Below are 14,438 nucleotides of genomic sequence, written 5' to 3'. Positions count from 1 at the left end.
CAAGTCGGAATATTTTGAAAGTGAACCAGTATTTTCATTCAAGTACAGTGTGAATTTTTTTTTTTTTCTGCAACAGAAAGTTTGTCGTTCAGTCTGAATGCAAAATACGGTTTTCCACCTTTGAAATGAGAGCAGGCTAGTGTGGGAGACATCTGCCTCGCTTATAATGGGTATCACAAATGTTTCAGTAATTCCACTCCATCTGAAACTTCCCTCCCCTTCAGCGCACTCCCAAATTACCAATGGAAAGAAGTTGGGACTCTTTGCCTTCTGCAGGGTTAGTATTTTCCCCAGCTGAGAAGAGTGGAGAGGATTCTTCTGTGGGCTTGCATCATGGAAGCCAGCTCTCAGTCCAGCAGCCAACAGATCCTGTGGAAAGATGTGAGTCAACAATGGTTTTTGTGGCTTTTTTTTTTCGTTGCTGTTCTTTTTATGTGTTTTTATGTTTGTTTTATTGCACTTGGGGTACTAATTTGACACACAGCATTGTAATTTAAGATAAATTCCATCATCAGTTGTCATACTGTGTTGTATTTTACTTTAGTTCAATAAAATGAACACTAAATTGCTCATTAAATTATATGTAGGCAGTTAGCAGTAGTGGTTTGAATAGAAAAAGACAAATAGGCTTATATGTCTTTTTTTAATCGTGGCACTACATTTTCATTCCTGTGGTATTTGAATCTAAGCTTTGAATAAAATATGTCATATCTGTATGTTCAATCATAAAGGAATGGGGCTCGGTCTCTTGCTGAGTGATCCTGCTATTTAGCTGAGTGTTCTCAGAGTAGTAATTTTTCCATCTGATCCCTTCTGGCTTTTCTCCTTGGCTCCCTGCCTTTCTTTCTTTCTTTTTCTCTCTTATATTCAACTTCACCTGTGCCACTGCATTTGCTTTATTCTACAATATCCCCACTTCTCACATGCAACGAGCTTTCAAATATACCTAGACTTTTCTTTATTTCTGAGACTTCATTATTGAGTAGGGGAGGGGAAAACTTTGGCTCTGAGATCCTTATTTTTCCTCTCATATTTCATTTGTTGCAGATCTGGTGAGCAATAGGGACTTGCAAGAACCTTTCCAGCACAGTAGTATTATTTCTTATGATAAAGTAGACTCTTTAACTGTCCATCACATTCCTCTCGCAAAGAAATGGCAATTGTTCCAGCAGATGCTCATATAAAGTATGTGAAGGAGAAAAATATGATTCAGAAATCATCTGAGGCTTCATATTTCAGAATACCTTTCAGAGGAATCAGATGCATTCAGATGCAGTGAATTTTTACATTGACCATCCTCATTATCATGCAGACCAAACATGATATAGCTTGATTATCTTGCTCTGCCTTGATCTCACACAAGTCGGTGATATGCGACAGGTTGTGCGATGCTCATCCTCTTTGGCTCTGCATCAACCTGCCCCACTGTGATAAATCACTGCCTCTATTTGTTGGTTATGTAGGCTAGTCCTTTTTTCTGTTGTTTTTCTTGAGGAACTGCTCCTTCTTCCATGATAACAGCAGGGGGCTCCAGGCACTCTTCATCACAAAGCTACTGGCTGATTTTGAACTCCTAAACCCTTAAACACTAGTCGGCTAGTGCTCCTCTCTCTCTCTCTCTCTCTCTCTCTCTCTCTCTCTCTCTCTCTCTCTCTCTCTCTCTCTCTCTCTCTCTCTCTCTCTCTCTCTCTCTCTCTCTCTCTCTCTCTCTCTCTCTCTCTCTCTCTCTCTCTCTCTCTCTCTCTCTCTCTCTCTCTCTCTCTCTCTCTCTCTCTCTCTCTCTCTCTCTCTCCCCATCCCACCTTCCTCTGTGATTATTCTATATTCAAAGCACAGGCAGAGGTTTGTCCTCTAGTTAAGTTTCCACTGCTTATGCAACGTGCCAAGGGAGTGCAGAAGATTTCAGCCACTTTTTTCTTTTCTCTCGCTGGGAGAAATTCTTTATGTAAGGAATTTCTGGCTCTCTGATTATAGCCTTCTGTTTCTCATCATACCTTGAGGAATGCAGCATACTTTGATGTGCCTCACTTTTTTATGGCCACTGTCACTAACATGTCAAATGAAGAATAGCAATAATGAAGTATTAATTAATGAATGACCATTTTGAAGGGATAGTTTAAAGTTTTAAGAGGACTATCTTTTACATAATATGCAAACAAAAAAATTAATAGTCCTTTCAGTCCTTCCAAAATTTATATATTTGCCAGTGAGAAATTGGCAGCAGAATATTGAGAATTGGTTACTAATGCTCATATTGTGGTGCCAGCTCAAGTTGCCACCAGCTCAAGAGAATTTAAAGATTTGTTGCTCCTGTTTACATGCAACACACAGTATTGTTTGGCACATTAAATCTGGATCTACAAAATCTTACACTTTTCCTTCTGAAATATTGTATCTATTGTATGGCATTAGTCACCATCTCTATTAACAATAGTGTACAATTGGCTGTAGTACTTAAATATACTTTTACAGCACTATATCAGGCAGGATAGTACCCTGTTAGAGAGCCTTATCCTTATAACAATTTTATGATAAAGGAAAAGGAAAAAGAATATAATCTGTAGTTAAATGAATTCTCAGTATATTGAAATTTGCCCAGGTGAATTTATTTATCCAATCAACCAGGACAGGATGTAAGCGTATACCAATCTATCCAAATCATATCTTCATCCTGTTATGAAGTCATGCCACCTATTTATTTCCAAAATAAGGCAATATGAATTATTATATTAGATATAACAAGTATGAAATTTGATTTTATCAAGGACTATTTTGAATCACTCTTTTAATAGTGCACAAGTCAACAAGACAAAACAAATCAAATCACATAATGCCATTATTCAAAAAACTATCCAAAACATTCCTACACATCTCCTACACACAAAGAAGTCAATATTTTAAAGTGTTATCCAATCTACTGCAGCCTAACTACTGTAACAACCTCAGCCACAATAGAAAACCAAGGCTGCTTTATCACCACTTTAAAAGACGTGCAGATAAGCAAGACCAATTTTACTAATTGAAGTTGGTTCAGTTTTTACATATCTGCTTTTCTGTTGTCCTCCGAGACCTTCAAAAGTGGTCCAGTGTGAATGAGAAGCTTTCATTTTCTCCCTGTTGGAACTCTGGTGGAACAAAAGCCCGTCTTTATTAATTTGTGGCCTTAAGCTTGGGGAATTGACTACAGCAGGGAGAGTTTTAATTTGAAGAAAACTTTAATAAATGTAACCTTTTTGTGGCACTGCAGCAGTTTGCTCTTCCCGATGCTTTGCTTCATGTAACATGGGAACTGTTATATCTTTGTCATCAATGGCGTAATTGAAGGAGAAGTGTCACAAGTTGAGTAGAAGTAAAGGTTGTGTTATGTTAATGTTTTGAATGTCCATTCTTGTAGTCTTTTGCAACTCATCTGAAAATGGAATGGCACCTCTTGAAGTGTGGAATACTGATTAAATAGAAAACTGAAAAGAAAGAAATGGAAAATTAAAACATGGAAATCAAAGCCTTGGTAAAATGACATAGGGTTTCATTAAGTATGTCTTTCCAGTGCTATTATATAGTAGTTACTAACATCAAAAACATATTCCTGCAAAGAAACAGATATTTATTGTTTATCACCATCTAGTGATGCAATCTGGACCATATAATTTTGATACAATGTTTTCCACAGGTTGAGGTGGGAAAAGAGAAGAAAGCCAAGTACCGCACATACCAGCGAGGGGCTCTGATTCTGGGTCTGGTCTTCCTTGTTTTGGCCCTAGGTGTTTTCAGCCTGAGATACCTCTGGAGCCCCAGTCTAGGCAAGGTAAGACTAAATATCACCTCATTGTTTGCTAGACATCAGCCGTATTGCTCCTGTCGGCGGTAAGTGTAGTCTTGATGAAAGACAGATGAAAGACACACTGCGTTTCCACATCAACAAATCATTCAGTTTACATCAAAGACAAAGTACCAGTAAGAAAAATGGACGGCCACACAAAGAGCCGAAGACGGTCTCGGCAGTCTGCATTGTATTCCACTAGATTAAAAGATGTGTGGGCTATGGAAAATACAGCTGTGTTTTGCTCTGCTGATGTTTTGGCTGTCAGATCTGTAATTTTGTGAAATCTTAGACCAAACCACTGGCTTTTTACAGTTGCAAATGTTGGCCCACAGCATCATTTATCATTTAGTCTATTATCTACTCTCCATTCACATTGTAAACACCTTCTCACAATGCAAGATCCTGATGCCTCAATGCTGAGCTTAATTGCTGTTGACCAGAATGGCTGCACTAGGACTCAAGCCTCTTGGCGATATAATTGGAGTAAACTCTTGTCCTGGCAATTCATCTTGTAAAATCCAATTCAATCACTTTTGATGGAGAACATTTTCACTCTGCTCCGTTCCCCAGATTCTCCCAAGGGGCCAAAAAAAGCTAATTTACTCAAGCCCATAGAAAAAAATACATCAATAATTTCACATCCAGAAATTGGATGCTCTATATGTTCTGGGCACTGTTGCAAATTAGAGAAAAGATCTACAAACTACATATTATTTCTTGATTACAATAAGATAAGAGTAAAATAGGTGATTAACTGGGCACATATCTTCCACTACTGACTGCAAATAGATCTGCTTTGTATATAAATGCCTGGGAGTGACTAGAGGTCAGTGGTAAATGTACCATGCAGGATATAGCTTGCTGTTACATCAATATATGTGTTATGGGTAATAAACATCAATTCAGAGACCTTCTGCCACTAGTCTTCAGTTTCTGTTTGCATGAAGATTGAAGAATTTCAATTGTTGACACGCTAAGCTTAGGTTAAACAAGGTTCATCTGCACGTCCTGTGTAGGCGGTATTGTCCACGTCCGCTCCCTTCAACATAGATATAAATCACCTTTGAGCCATCTCCTTTGTCCTTGTTAAATATTTCATGCCGGAGGTAGAGCAGTCATTATTTCCACTTTAATAAGCTGTGATCATTCTCACGTGGCACAAAATGTGTTGATGGCAGAGGTTGCCCAGGCAATGAACATCAAACCTGCGGACCCTGGGTTTTGCTTTAATGGGGTCTTGTGGGGGGAGGCTCGTTCTCTGGCCTCCATCAGTGAGGAAGATGGAGCCACTTCAAAGGAGAATCACCTGTCTGTCAGATGGGAAGCTCCCTCAGACGCAGTAAAGCAGGGGATCTGGGGACTAATCTGAAGCGGTGTTAGTGTGTATGTATGCATGTAATATGGATAGATAGATAGATAGACAGTATAAATAACCATGGAAAGGTAATTTGCTCTGTGCATTGTATTTCAGTATGACATGATAACCACTTGGGAACTTCTTTTAATTACCCCTAAACATATGTTGTTACAGAGGCCTGGGGAAGATACCACTGCCATCATTTCCTCGGCCAGTGTGTGTGTGTGTGTGTGTGTTTGCCTGTGCATGTACGCATGTGTTTGTGTGTGCATTAGCGTGCATTGCCTGTATTAGGGTGTAGATTAGCTGCCTGCATCCTCCTTTGGCTTACGGCAAATTTCTGTCTCAATGTTTACTATGTGCTCATTATTGTTCTGGGCCACAAGGCTCACTAGGGGATTTTGCCTCCTTGTAAATTAATCCTCTGTTATTACCAGTTTACATCTGCAACTCCATTTAAATAGAATTTGGCCAGTGAATCCAAATAAGAGTATAGTGAGCATAATTTTCCGAGATAATATTATTTTAAAAAACAATATTGTCTCATAGTTTTTGAATATCTTTTTGAAAATCTAATAAAATACTTGCGAAAAAAAAAAGCCTTTGATCAATGTCAGTAGTGCACAACAACAAAAGACATCAAAATGCTCATGTTATTAGAGCTGATATGTTTATTCTTAGCAGTGTTTTTTAATTCATGAACCACTTTGAGTAAGATTATCTTCAGTGGGCCAGCCAGACGCAGAGTAATTATGAACCTGTAGACATTGTAAACCAGTTTTTCCTGGGGAACCTTGAATAGCTCACAGGTGCTATTGGACGGTATGGTGAAAATTGCCTGAGAAATACATGAATGTCAGACCTAAGGGAAGTGCTCCATTATTCAAGCTGAAATTGTATTGCTCACCTTGATGCCTTTCCCACTCCGGTCCCAAGGTAGCCGCTGAGTTGTCGCTCCTGATGGCCTCTTAAAGGCTTCACTGTCAGGACCGGCTTCTTTAATGAACAGCGCTGCACCTGCTGCTTTTCCAGTGGTCACAGGTGTATGGCTTTTCAAGGCCTGGATCCCCCTTTGTTTATTTATTGCTCGTATGCTGTGTCCACCTGAGAGTCCCCTCAGTGTCCTGCTGTCCCCGTGCAACAGGGGAGGGAGATACAAGATTTGAAGATCATGATATCATTCTATCTTCCCGTCGTGCTGCAGCTTTTTTTTCTTTACTTACTTTGTCTCCAAGAATAAAACAAGGCACTCCTAACTTCTCTTTACACCGTTTGTTTCCTCAGTCTCGTGTGGAGGAATTATTATTCTGGGTAAGCAACGGGGCTTATCTAAACAGCTGGTTTGGCAGGAGCTTCTGGGAGTCCTGCCCCTCAGTCTGTAATCTTTTCTGATTTTACATGTCAAGCTCATTCATTCATTAGCAGGCCAGTGTCCACTGGTGTTTCTCCCTGGCTGTTAAATTAGGCCGCTACGGGCTCCCTCCTAAGATGATGCATTATGCCTTCTACTCAGAGAACAGAGGAAGAGGGAGGGGATGGAGACCGGGAGGAACAAAAGAGAGTTGTTTTAAATTGTTGCCAGTCGAGTGCCTGAGGTAGGAAGGCTTCATGGTGGTTGTGGCACATTGCCTTCTTCTGGGATGGCGACTGCTACAGAGAGCATGACAGCACTGCAAAGCCCACTGGGAGTATTTATTGTGCCATACAGCATTTTAGTGTGTTTGTGGATTTTCTTTTTAGAAGCTAGAATAATGGGGCTGAAGCAAAGATCAGCATTTTAATTGCCATCGGTTCATTTTGCCAATCCACTAGCACCTCATGTGCGGCATGTTGTATGTACAGTGCAGCTGGTAAACACACACAAATGCTCCCTATCTTTCCAGACTCTGTTTCTCACTAGTCTTTGTCTCACCGCTGTGACTGCCAAGTAGACTCCTCTGCTCTGTTGTACAATTTAAAATGTGATTGAGCTTTCACATCCAGTTTCACTCTCCCAGTAAGTCTGCTCCGCTGGTCCCCTCAACATGCAATTCACAGCCACAACACTGAGGCAGACTGCAGACTCTACGCAGTGTGTCTGCAGTGTGTGCTGTAAATATTTGCTTCATCTGCCCCTTTTCAACATGAGCTGGAGATCAGAAATTCGAGTTCTTGTTTTCCATATACTATGATGGATCATAATGAATTTAGGAAAGCAGTGAGGAAATCTGTATTCTGATACTGACAGAGATGCTCTTCTATACATCTGTGAGCACTTAAAGGAGTACACCCACATGTTGGGGGTTTGGGCCATTGGTTAACTTATCCAATATGTGATGAAAGGCTTGGCACCAAAATCATCTCTGCGCCTCTTTGTCCAGTGTGCATTCTAAAGGCAAATTTATGGTTTCTGCGGTGTGCCTGGTGTTCGCGGTGCAGAGGGTCTGTGCGGCAAGTGGAGCTCCGCAGGGGGTCTGCACGTAGCTCCGCGCTCCTCTCAAAAAATGAAACTCTGCGAAGGCCTCCGCAAACACCGCAGTCAGTTCAGAGGCTATGATTGGTTAATGGTTGCTATTTTAGTTGGTTACCACGGAAGTAAGTCTAATCGAGCCAAGCTGACAGCTGACAACTGGCAAAAATGGACAACAGGAGGAGATTCTGCACTCTCCGTGAACACTGCGCTGCTACCGCATTTACCATGAAATGCTGTGGCTCTGCGGAGAGAACAGTCTTGCCGTGAACACCGCAAACACTGGACACACCGCAGAAACCATAAATTTGCCTTTACACTTTAGCACACAGTATGTTAAGGAACCGCATGGGATTAGCATTATCCCAAAGGTGAGGAAATGAGAACTTGTAGCAGCTCTAAGGGATGGTTGGTTAATTTGAATGACACGCATCTAAACCAGCCAGGCTTGTTTAGGGGATTGGTAAAATAGACATAAAATTAGACAAAAAGATGCACTTTCGATGGCTGAGGATCTCTATTCCTGCAGGACTTCAAGCAGAACTTGTCCTGTTTACAATGGAAGTGAGTTAAGTTAGTCAAACAGCAATGGAGTCCTCTAAGACCCAAAAAAAACACCACATTTCACATATAGGGTTACTTCAAACTATGTTCAAAGATTTCAAAATATACGAAACACTGTCCCAAAAAATATTTATGTAGATGGAATTCCTTCAAATTATATTTTTTAACACTTGAAATACATTCTTTCTCAACACTTTTGAAAACATATATGATTGTGCAAAAATATGCCGCTCAAAACACATTACAATACATTAAAATACATTTTTAGCCAATTTCCAATTGTATTGGCTATATTTTGAAACATATCTTTAAACTTATTGTGAAGTTTACTTTAATGTGATTTTTGTTTTTGTTTTTTCCATATGGGCTGTGTAGTTATTCAGAACTTGTCACCACTAGTATGATGGATGACTGTTGCTGCTCTGCTGATCTGAGCTGGATACTCAAAGGTCCCATTTGCCCAGCAAATGTACTTTTCTTTGTCAGTTGATGATGATAAAGCTTGTAAAGATCCTGTTCATATTAAATGTAGGAAGATGCTTGTTTTGATTTACAGAAAGGCTTCGTTGTGTTCTTCTCACCTGTTTAATCGGGAGAGACCTATGTTTTTGGAAATATAGCTTTTTTTCTAACCAATATCATTAAAAGAATGTCACCAAAAATGCAAGAAAGTGTAATCTGAGTCTCAGCCAGGGTTGCCAGTTCAGGAAAAAATTTCCAGTCCAAGAGCCACTGAAAACTCACCCACTAAGCTCCCAAACCAACCCAGAATATACTTGCCAGCATTAATTTTTTATTTTATTTTTAGATTGAATGCCATTGCAAAAATGAGTTTGTGTTATTTGATTTATTACTTAGAACTTTATTTCTATTTAGAGTATAAAGTCATAAACAAAGTTAAAGGTAAAGCGAGAGGAGATATAAATCAGCATTTATTTTCAAAAAGTTTATTTATTGTGATGTTAACTATGACTTGGGATCTAAACCTCCCCAAATAATCAATATAATCTAATCTTTCAAGTAGCAAATTCTGTGGATTTACCTGGAGGAAAACTGATGTGGCCCTCAGTGTGTAGCCTTGAGCTACAGTGTAACTTTAATTAAACTTGTAGAGTGGCCTAACTTAAGAAAAAAAAAAACGGACATGGCAACCATGAACTCAGCTCAAAGGATGACACTTTTACAGCACAAACAAACAAAGCAAACATCCTAAAAACCCCTCCTCTCTTCACCCCCAGTGTGTTTTCACTTATTTTCACCTAATCTCACCTAAGCCACGGTCTTTCACCTAAAGCACTGTGCGTAAATTGCAACTGTATTATACTCCCTTTGTCTAGGCTATTATTTTTACAGTGGTGTTGTGGCCAAGACATTCTTTTATCTTATACATTTTGTTGTTTTTCTGTTTTGGTTCTTTGCTTGATTTTGCTTTGTTTTTACCATTACCCTTGACTTTTTTTTTTTTTTTTACACATTTTTATGCAGCAAAATGATTCATAAATGCATTTTTAGAAATTTTAAGGTATGAAATTCAGATGACACAGCAATGATCAAATCTTTACAATTATTCAACCCCTTGCTTTGTTTGGGCTGCCTCAGGGGCAAATTAATTCAACATTTCACATCATATATTATTCAGACTTCAACTTCATGTTGTAATTAGGAGTTAAAAATGCCATTTTCCTGTGATGGTTCAAATTCAGTCTTTCTTGTTCCCAAAGCTATTATTATCCCCTCATTACATTGCAATGGCATTTTAAGGTGAAGAATGTATTCTGCCTTCAGTGTGCAACTTCACTCTTCCAAAATATATAATGTGTCAGCTTGGCTTGCCAGCCTTCACAAACTGGCCAGACATTCCTGGAATCAACCACAGCTCTCTCTGGCTGCAACACAATACGTGAGATTTTTCATCAAATGATAGAAGATAGTTTATTAATTCTGATTATGTGAATATATTGTGTTTAAAAACCATGCAAGCATTGTCAGCAAGGCAGATATCCTCAATATTCTCCTTCCCAGACTAGACGGAGACACAAGTGTGTCCCTGTGTGCTTTTTTGTGTTTGAATGTGCAAATGTGTGTCTGACTACTGAGTTAATTTACCAGTTTGCCTAAATACCACTGCATGTCATCATAGCAATGTCTACTTATATCTGGACTATTTCCTGCACATGATGAGTAGATGCAAAAGCCCACTCTACGTTCCACCCCATCAGTCAAATACAGTAAGTCTCCTGGTAATTTATAGCATCAAGCTGTCAACCCTGATCATAGCAGAAACTGCTCAATTTGCCTCCAAACAAATTGTCAATGAGCGTCTGCGTTTTCCAGAACTTAAAATCTGTGGACGTGAACAATAAGGCACAAACAAGTTGTAATAGAAGTGACATGAGCTAATAGCCATACAGTGGAGAGTAATGATCTTTGTAATAAATAGGTAAAAAAAATATTGAACAGTTTATACTTTGGACAAGCAAGCCAAAGTGACATTCTTACACCACATGACAACCTGCTCATTTGCCTTATTCAAAAGTGAGATGGAAAAAAATGTGAGATGAGATAACCATATCAGCCATTTCCTTCAAGCTGAGTAAGCTCTTTTAATTTCTTCATCCTAACACATAGCAAAAACATTGAAAACCATTAATTTGCTCTTTAAGTGCTAAAACTACACATTCATCTTAAGCTGATAACCGTAACATTCCTGCCTACTTGTAGGTTTGTTGATAAATTATGTTGATAAACTGAATCAAATGTGATGCTCATGTGATTTTATTTTTAATTGCATGATTTTTTTTTTTTCAATAGCATGAGACAGAATTTAGCTGTAAAATCACAGACCACTTGACCGTTGGGAGCATGAGGTGTTCCTCCGGAGGGTCTTTAAAGTATTATTTAGTCTTATTAAAACGAAGGGCAGACTAGCACCGACTTGCAACCCGCACAGGAGCCATGGCAACGGACCAAGAGTTTCTCATCAGTACCCATAGTCCCAGTGAGATAGCTCAATGTCTCTGCATCGGACTCTCACAGCCCCTTTTATTGTCTCTTCAAGGCAGGAGCATGGTGTAAACAATGCTTGAACAATTATGAGTCTGTAAATCTCCCAGCAGATCTCTTAGGGACCATCCTAACAGTCTACCTTGTTACAGGCATAGCTAGCTTGTTGTATGTGTAATAAGGCAATGATGAAATGGTGGTGGGGGGATTTGCTGCTCTGATGTTATCAGTTGTGTTGTGATCATAAGAGACAAGACAGACTGTGACGTTCTTGTTGCACTGATTCCAACTTTGAATCCGTAAAGGTCTACTGAAGCTGCTGTTATTGAGGTTTGTAAAGGAAACAGTATTCTGACATTCTTGCAGTAAACTGAATGTACAGTGGGGTTTGTTGCTTTTAGATGCAAAATTGCAAAGCTGACAGACTGATAAGTGTACTCCACACGCTAACTTGAGTGACTTTATTGGCATCTGTTGGTAATTTGCCAGTGAGTTTAGAGGTGTCATATATCCGATATTGAGTGAACCTGGGCACTAGTAAATGGGAAGCATTTTTGCTCTTCTGAACCTTGTGAAGTTCAGTCTTCATTGACTTTTCACAAAATGCTATTTAGACATATTTTTTTAGTGGCTAAAAACTTTCGGGTTCCCATTTGTCGCTAATGCTGTTCATCTGGCCAAATTATTACCATGCATCTAAATGATCCAAAATGCAGCCTTGTAGCTCTCACAAGCTGTTTCTTAAATGCCACTTAGCTGCAGGATCCCAGAGTGTGCTCTTGTTGATTTATTAGGAGGTAGTATGGCTGAAAACCAGCAGAGCGACAAGGAGACGTATCCACCATAGAGGTCACTCCCCTGATGACTGTCTGCCTCATAGTTGAGAGGCTTGCACGCATTGCCTGCAATGTTTGGTCTGTTGAAGTCTGTTTCTCATTCATAGATATTCATCTGACTGTGTCACAGTCTTCAGGGGATGTCTTTGATGAATATTTCATATATTACAACAACTGCCCTTTTATCACGGAAGATTGGTCGTACTCAAATAATGGAGATGTGTTCACCTCAACAATAAGCAACAGGATTCATTCAGCGCTCTAGACAAGGAGCAGGTTGTTCTTCAAAACAGCATAGTGGTTACTTAGCAGGGGAAGTGGTGAAGGGAAAATGCAATGAGGAACAATGAGGGGACAGACCGAAAAGACAAATAGCAAGACATAGTTAACAGGACCAAGGCCTTTGAGTCTTTGAACATTTCATTTTCACACTATTTCTGGTTGCTGCTGATTCTTACGGAAGCCATATCCATCACATATGCAGGCTAGTGGAATTTGTGGATGTTACATCATTTGTCATGTCCTGAAAATGTGCTTTTGCACCATCTTGAAAGGCCTTGTGAAGTCCCCTCTGGGATGAGAAGTTACAGACACCATTTCCTCTCTCTCCTTTTAGCTAGGGTTAAGGTAGTCTAGCTTAGCAGATGTCGGCTGCTTGAATAATGCTCCCATTGGCTGCAGCGATTTTTGGCTGGCTCCCTCCCCTTCCACTCTGCACTGTGTGTTACCTCTTTCAAAATCCCTCTACAACTGCGCAACAACAATGAAGCTAGCCATCCAGCTAGCAACAGAACAGTAGCAAGTTTATTATGGAAAAGTAGTGCTAATGTTGTGCTAGTTCCACATCATTTCCCCCCTCGACAACAACCCCAACTGTTTTTTTGCATTATCCGAGCTCAAAAATGAGTTTTGCCAGACCATTCTTCTTCGCTGGTACAGCAAAAACGAAGTATGGAGAATGGTCTGGCTAAGCGGCACTAGGGTTAGCCTGATGCTTTAAAAAGGCTGTAAAAGACAGTCAGAAATTAGTTAATTGTTTTCTCATATGCAAATTACCAACATTTCAACTTACTTAACACTTTATTTACTTATGTGACAGAACCATTTCTCTTGAAATATCTCTATAGCATATTTATACAACGTACTCTGTGTTGTGTATTTTCAAGAAGACATAACCACAACAAGGATAAAAAAGGAAGGAATTTCTTTCATTTTTTTTGTAAATAAAAAGTCCAGGGAAAAATCATATTCCCTGGGCTGTTGTGGAAAGAAAATAAAACCCTTTGTAGTTTTCCCTTTGATTTCTGTTGCGATCACAGAAACAAACAACACATCGGACAACAATATGTCCCAGTGCCTGAGTTTGTTTCACAATAGTGTGTTGACCAAGAGCAGACAGAATCGCTCCCAAAGTTCCCTCACCCTCCTCCCTCCTGAATGCAGCTCTATTATGGGCACAGTAGCACGTATCAAGGTGATTTATTGCCAGAGAGAGCTCAAGTTGTTTAAAATGGCTGGTGTGATTAGTCATATATGCTTCGGAGCTGAAAAAGGGGTGCACAGAGCTCCTGTAAATTAACAGCAGCTGCAGACTGTAGTCGACCACAGCAAGGTGGTCAAACGTGGCAAGCGGCAGAGAGTCGCTGGGGGAAAAGGAGAGAAAGTGGGTCATTACACTCCTTTCAGGTATGAGTAGGTTGACAGTAGAGAGAGGTAGACTATGTTCAAGATTCAGAGGCTCTGCGATGAATTGATATCAGCAATGTAAAAAATAGCAGAAGCATCATAGTTTCTGAATTGTGCCAAAAATCCCCATTGAGCTACCACACAAATATGTACCTGATATTCCAATCAGGTATCTCTAAGCTAGGGTTGGGCGATGTCTACCAAATTGGCATATGACGATGTCCACAGTGAAACCCACAGCCCATCCTCACCTACTCACCCGGTCTTTCCTTACTTTTCCTCCCTATAGCCTATGCTTAAGCAACCTCATTAAGCAGATCATCTGATTATAAAAAAATATTTTAAATACTAGTCATAGTGATGCTTTAAATCACGATGTTGCGATGTACGATGTAGAGGGCTCAGTGGTCGATGACTGTCAGCCATCGGACCAATCCTACTCTAAGCTCTGTTAAATCCTGAAAAAAAAAGGTACTCCTGGAACCGTTTTATTTGGTAACTGGTCTTGGTTTTTCAACAAGTTTTGTTTTTGAAGGGTTCTACATTAAACATTTTTATAAAACCTGTAGCTGGTTTCTCATTTAACCATTGAAAAGTCACAGCAAGAATCATTCATGTCCTTATGATACGATGATATGATTCTCTTTTGAACATTGTTAACAATGATTCTTTACATAACCTGCTTCAGTTCTGCGGAGAACTTAAATGGATCAGTTCACA

At 39.7% G+C, this 14,438-nt stretch overlaps 1 protein-coding gene across 1 annotated transcript in view; it reads left to right on the top strand.

Annotated features, from left to right (window-relative positions):
- Positions 1–246: 246 nt before the first annotated feature.
- tnmd (tenomodulin) overlaps positions 247–14,438 on the top strand; it is a 38,722-nt gene continuing 24,530 nt past the window's right edge. The window contains exons 1-2 of the mRNA XM_071539553.1: positions 247–381; positions 3,671–3,805. Of these exons, the coding sequence (XP_071395654.1) occupies positions 334–381; positions 3,671–3,805 (183 nt within the window). The 5' untranslated portion in view covers positions 247–333. The remainder of the gene's footprint in view (positions 382–3,670; positions 3,806–14,438) is intronic.

This window comes from Centroberyx affinis, unplaced genomic scaffold (assembly GCF_046629955.1).
Source record: "Centroberyx affinis isolate AG114_WGS23_722 - 3 ecotype Tasmania unplaced genomic scaffold, CSIRO-AGI_Caff_v1 ptg003466l_1, whole genome shotgun sequence".
NCBI classification, from domain to species: Eukaryota; Metazoa; Chordata; class Actinopteri; order Beryciformes; family Berycidae; genus Centroberyx; species Centroberyx affinis.
The sequence above is the reverse complement of the archived record's forward strand: the minus strand, read 5'-3'. Positions and strand labels throughout refer to the sequence as shown.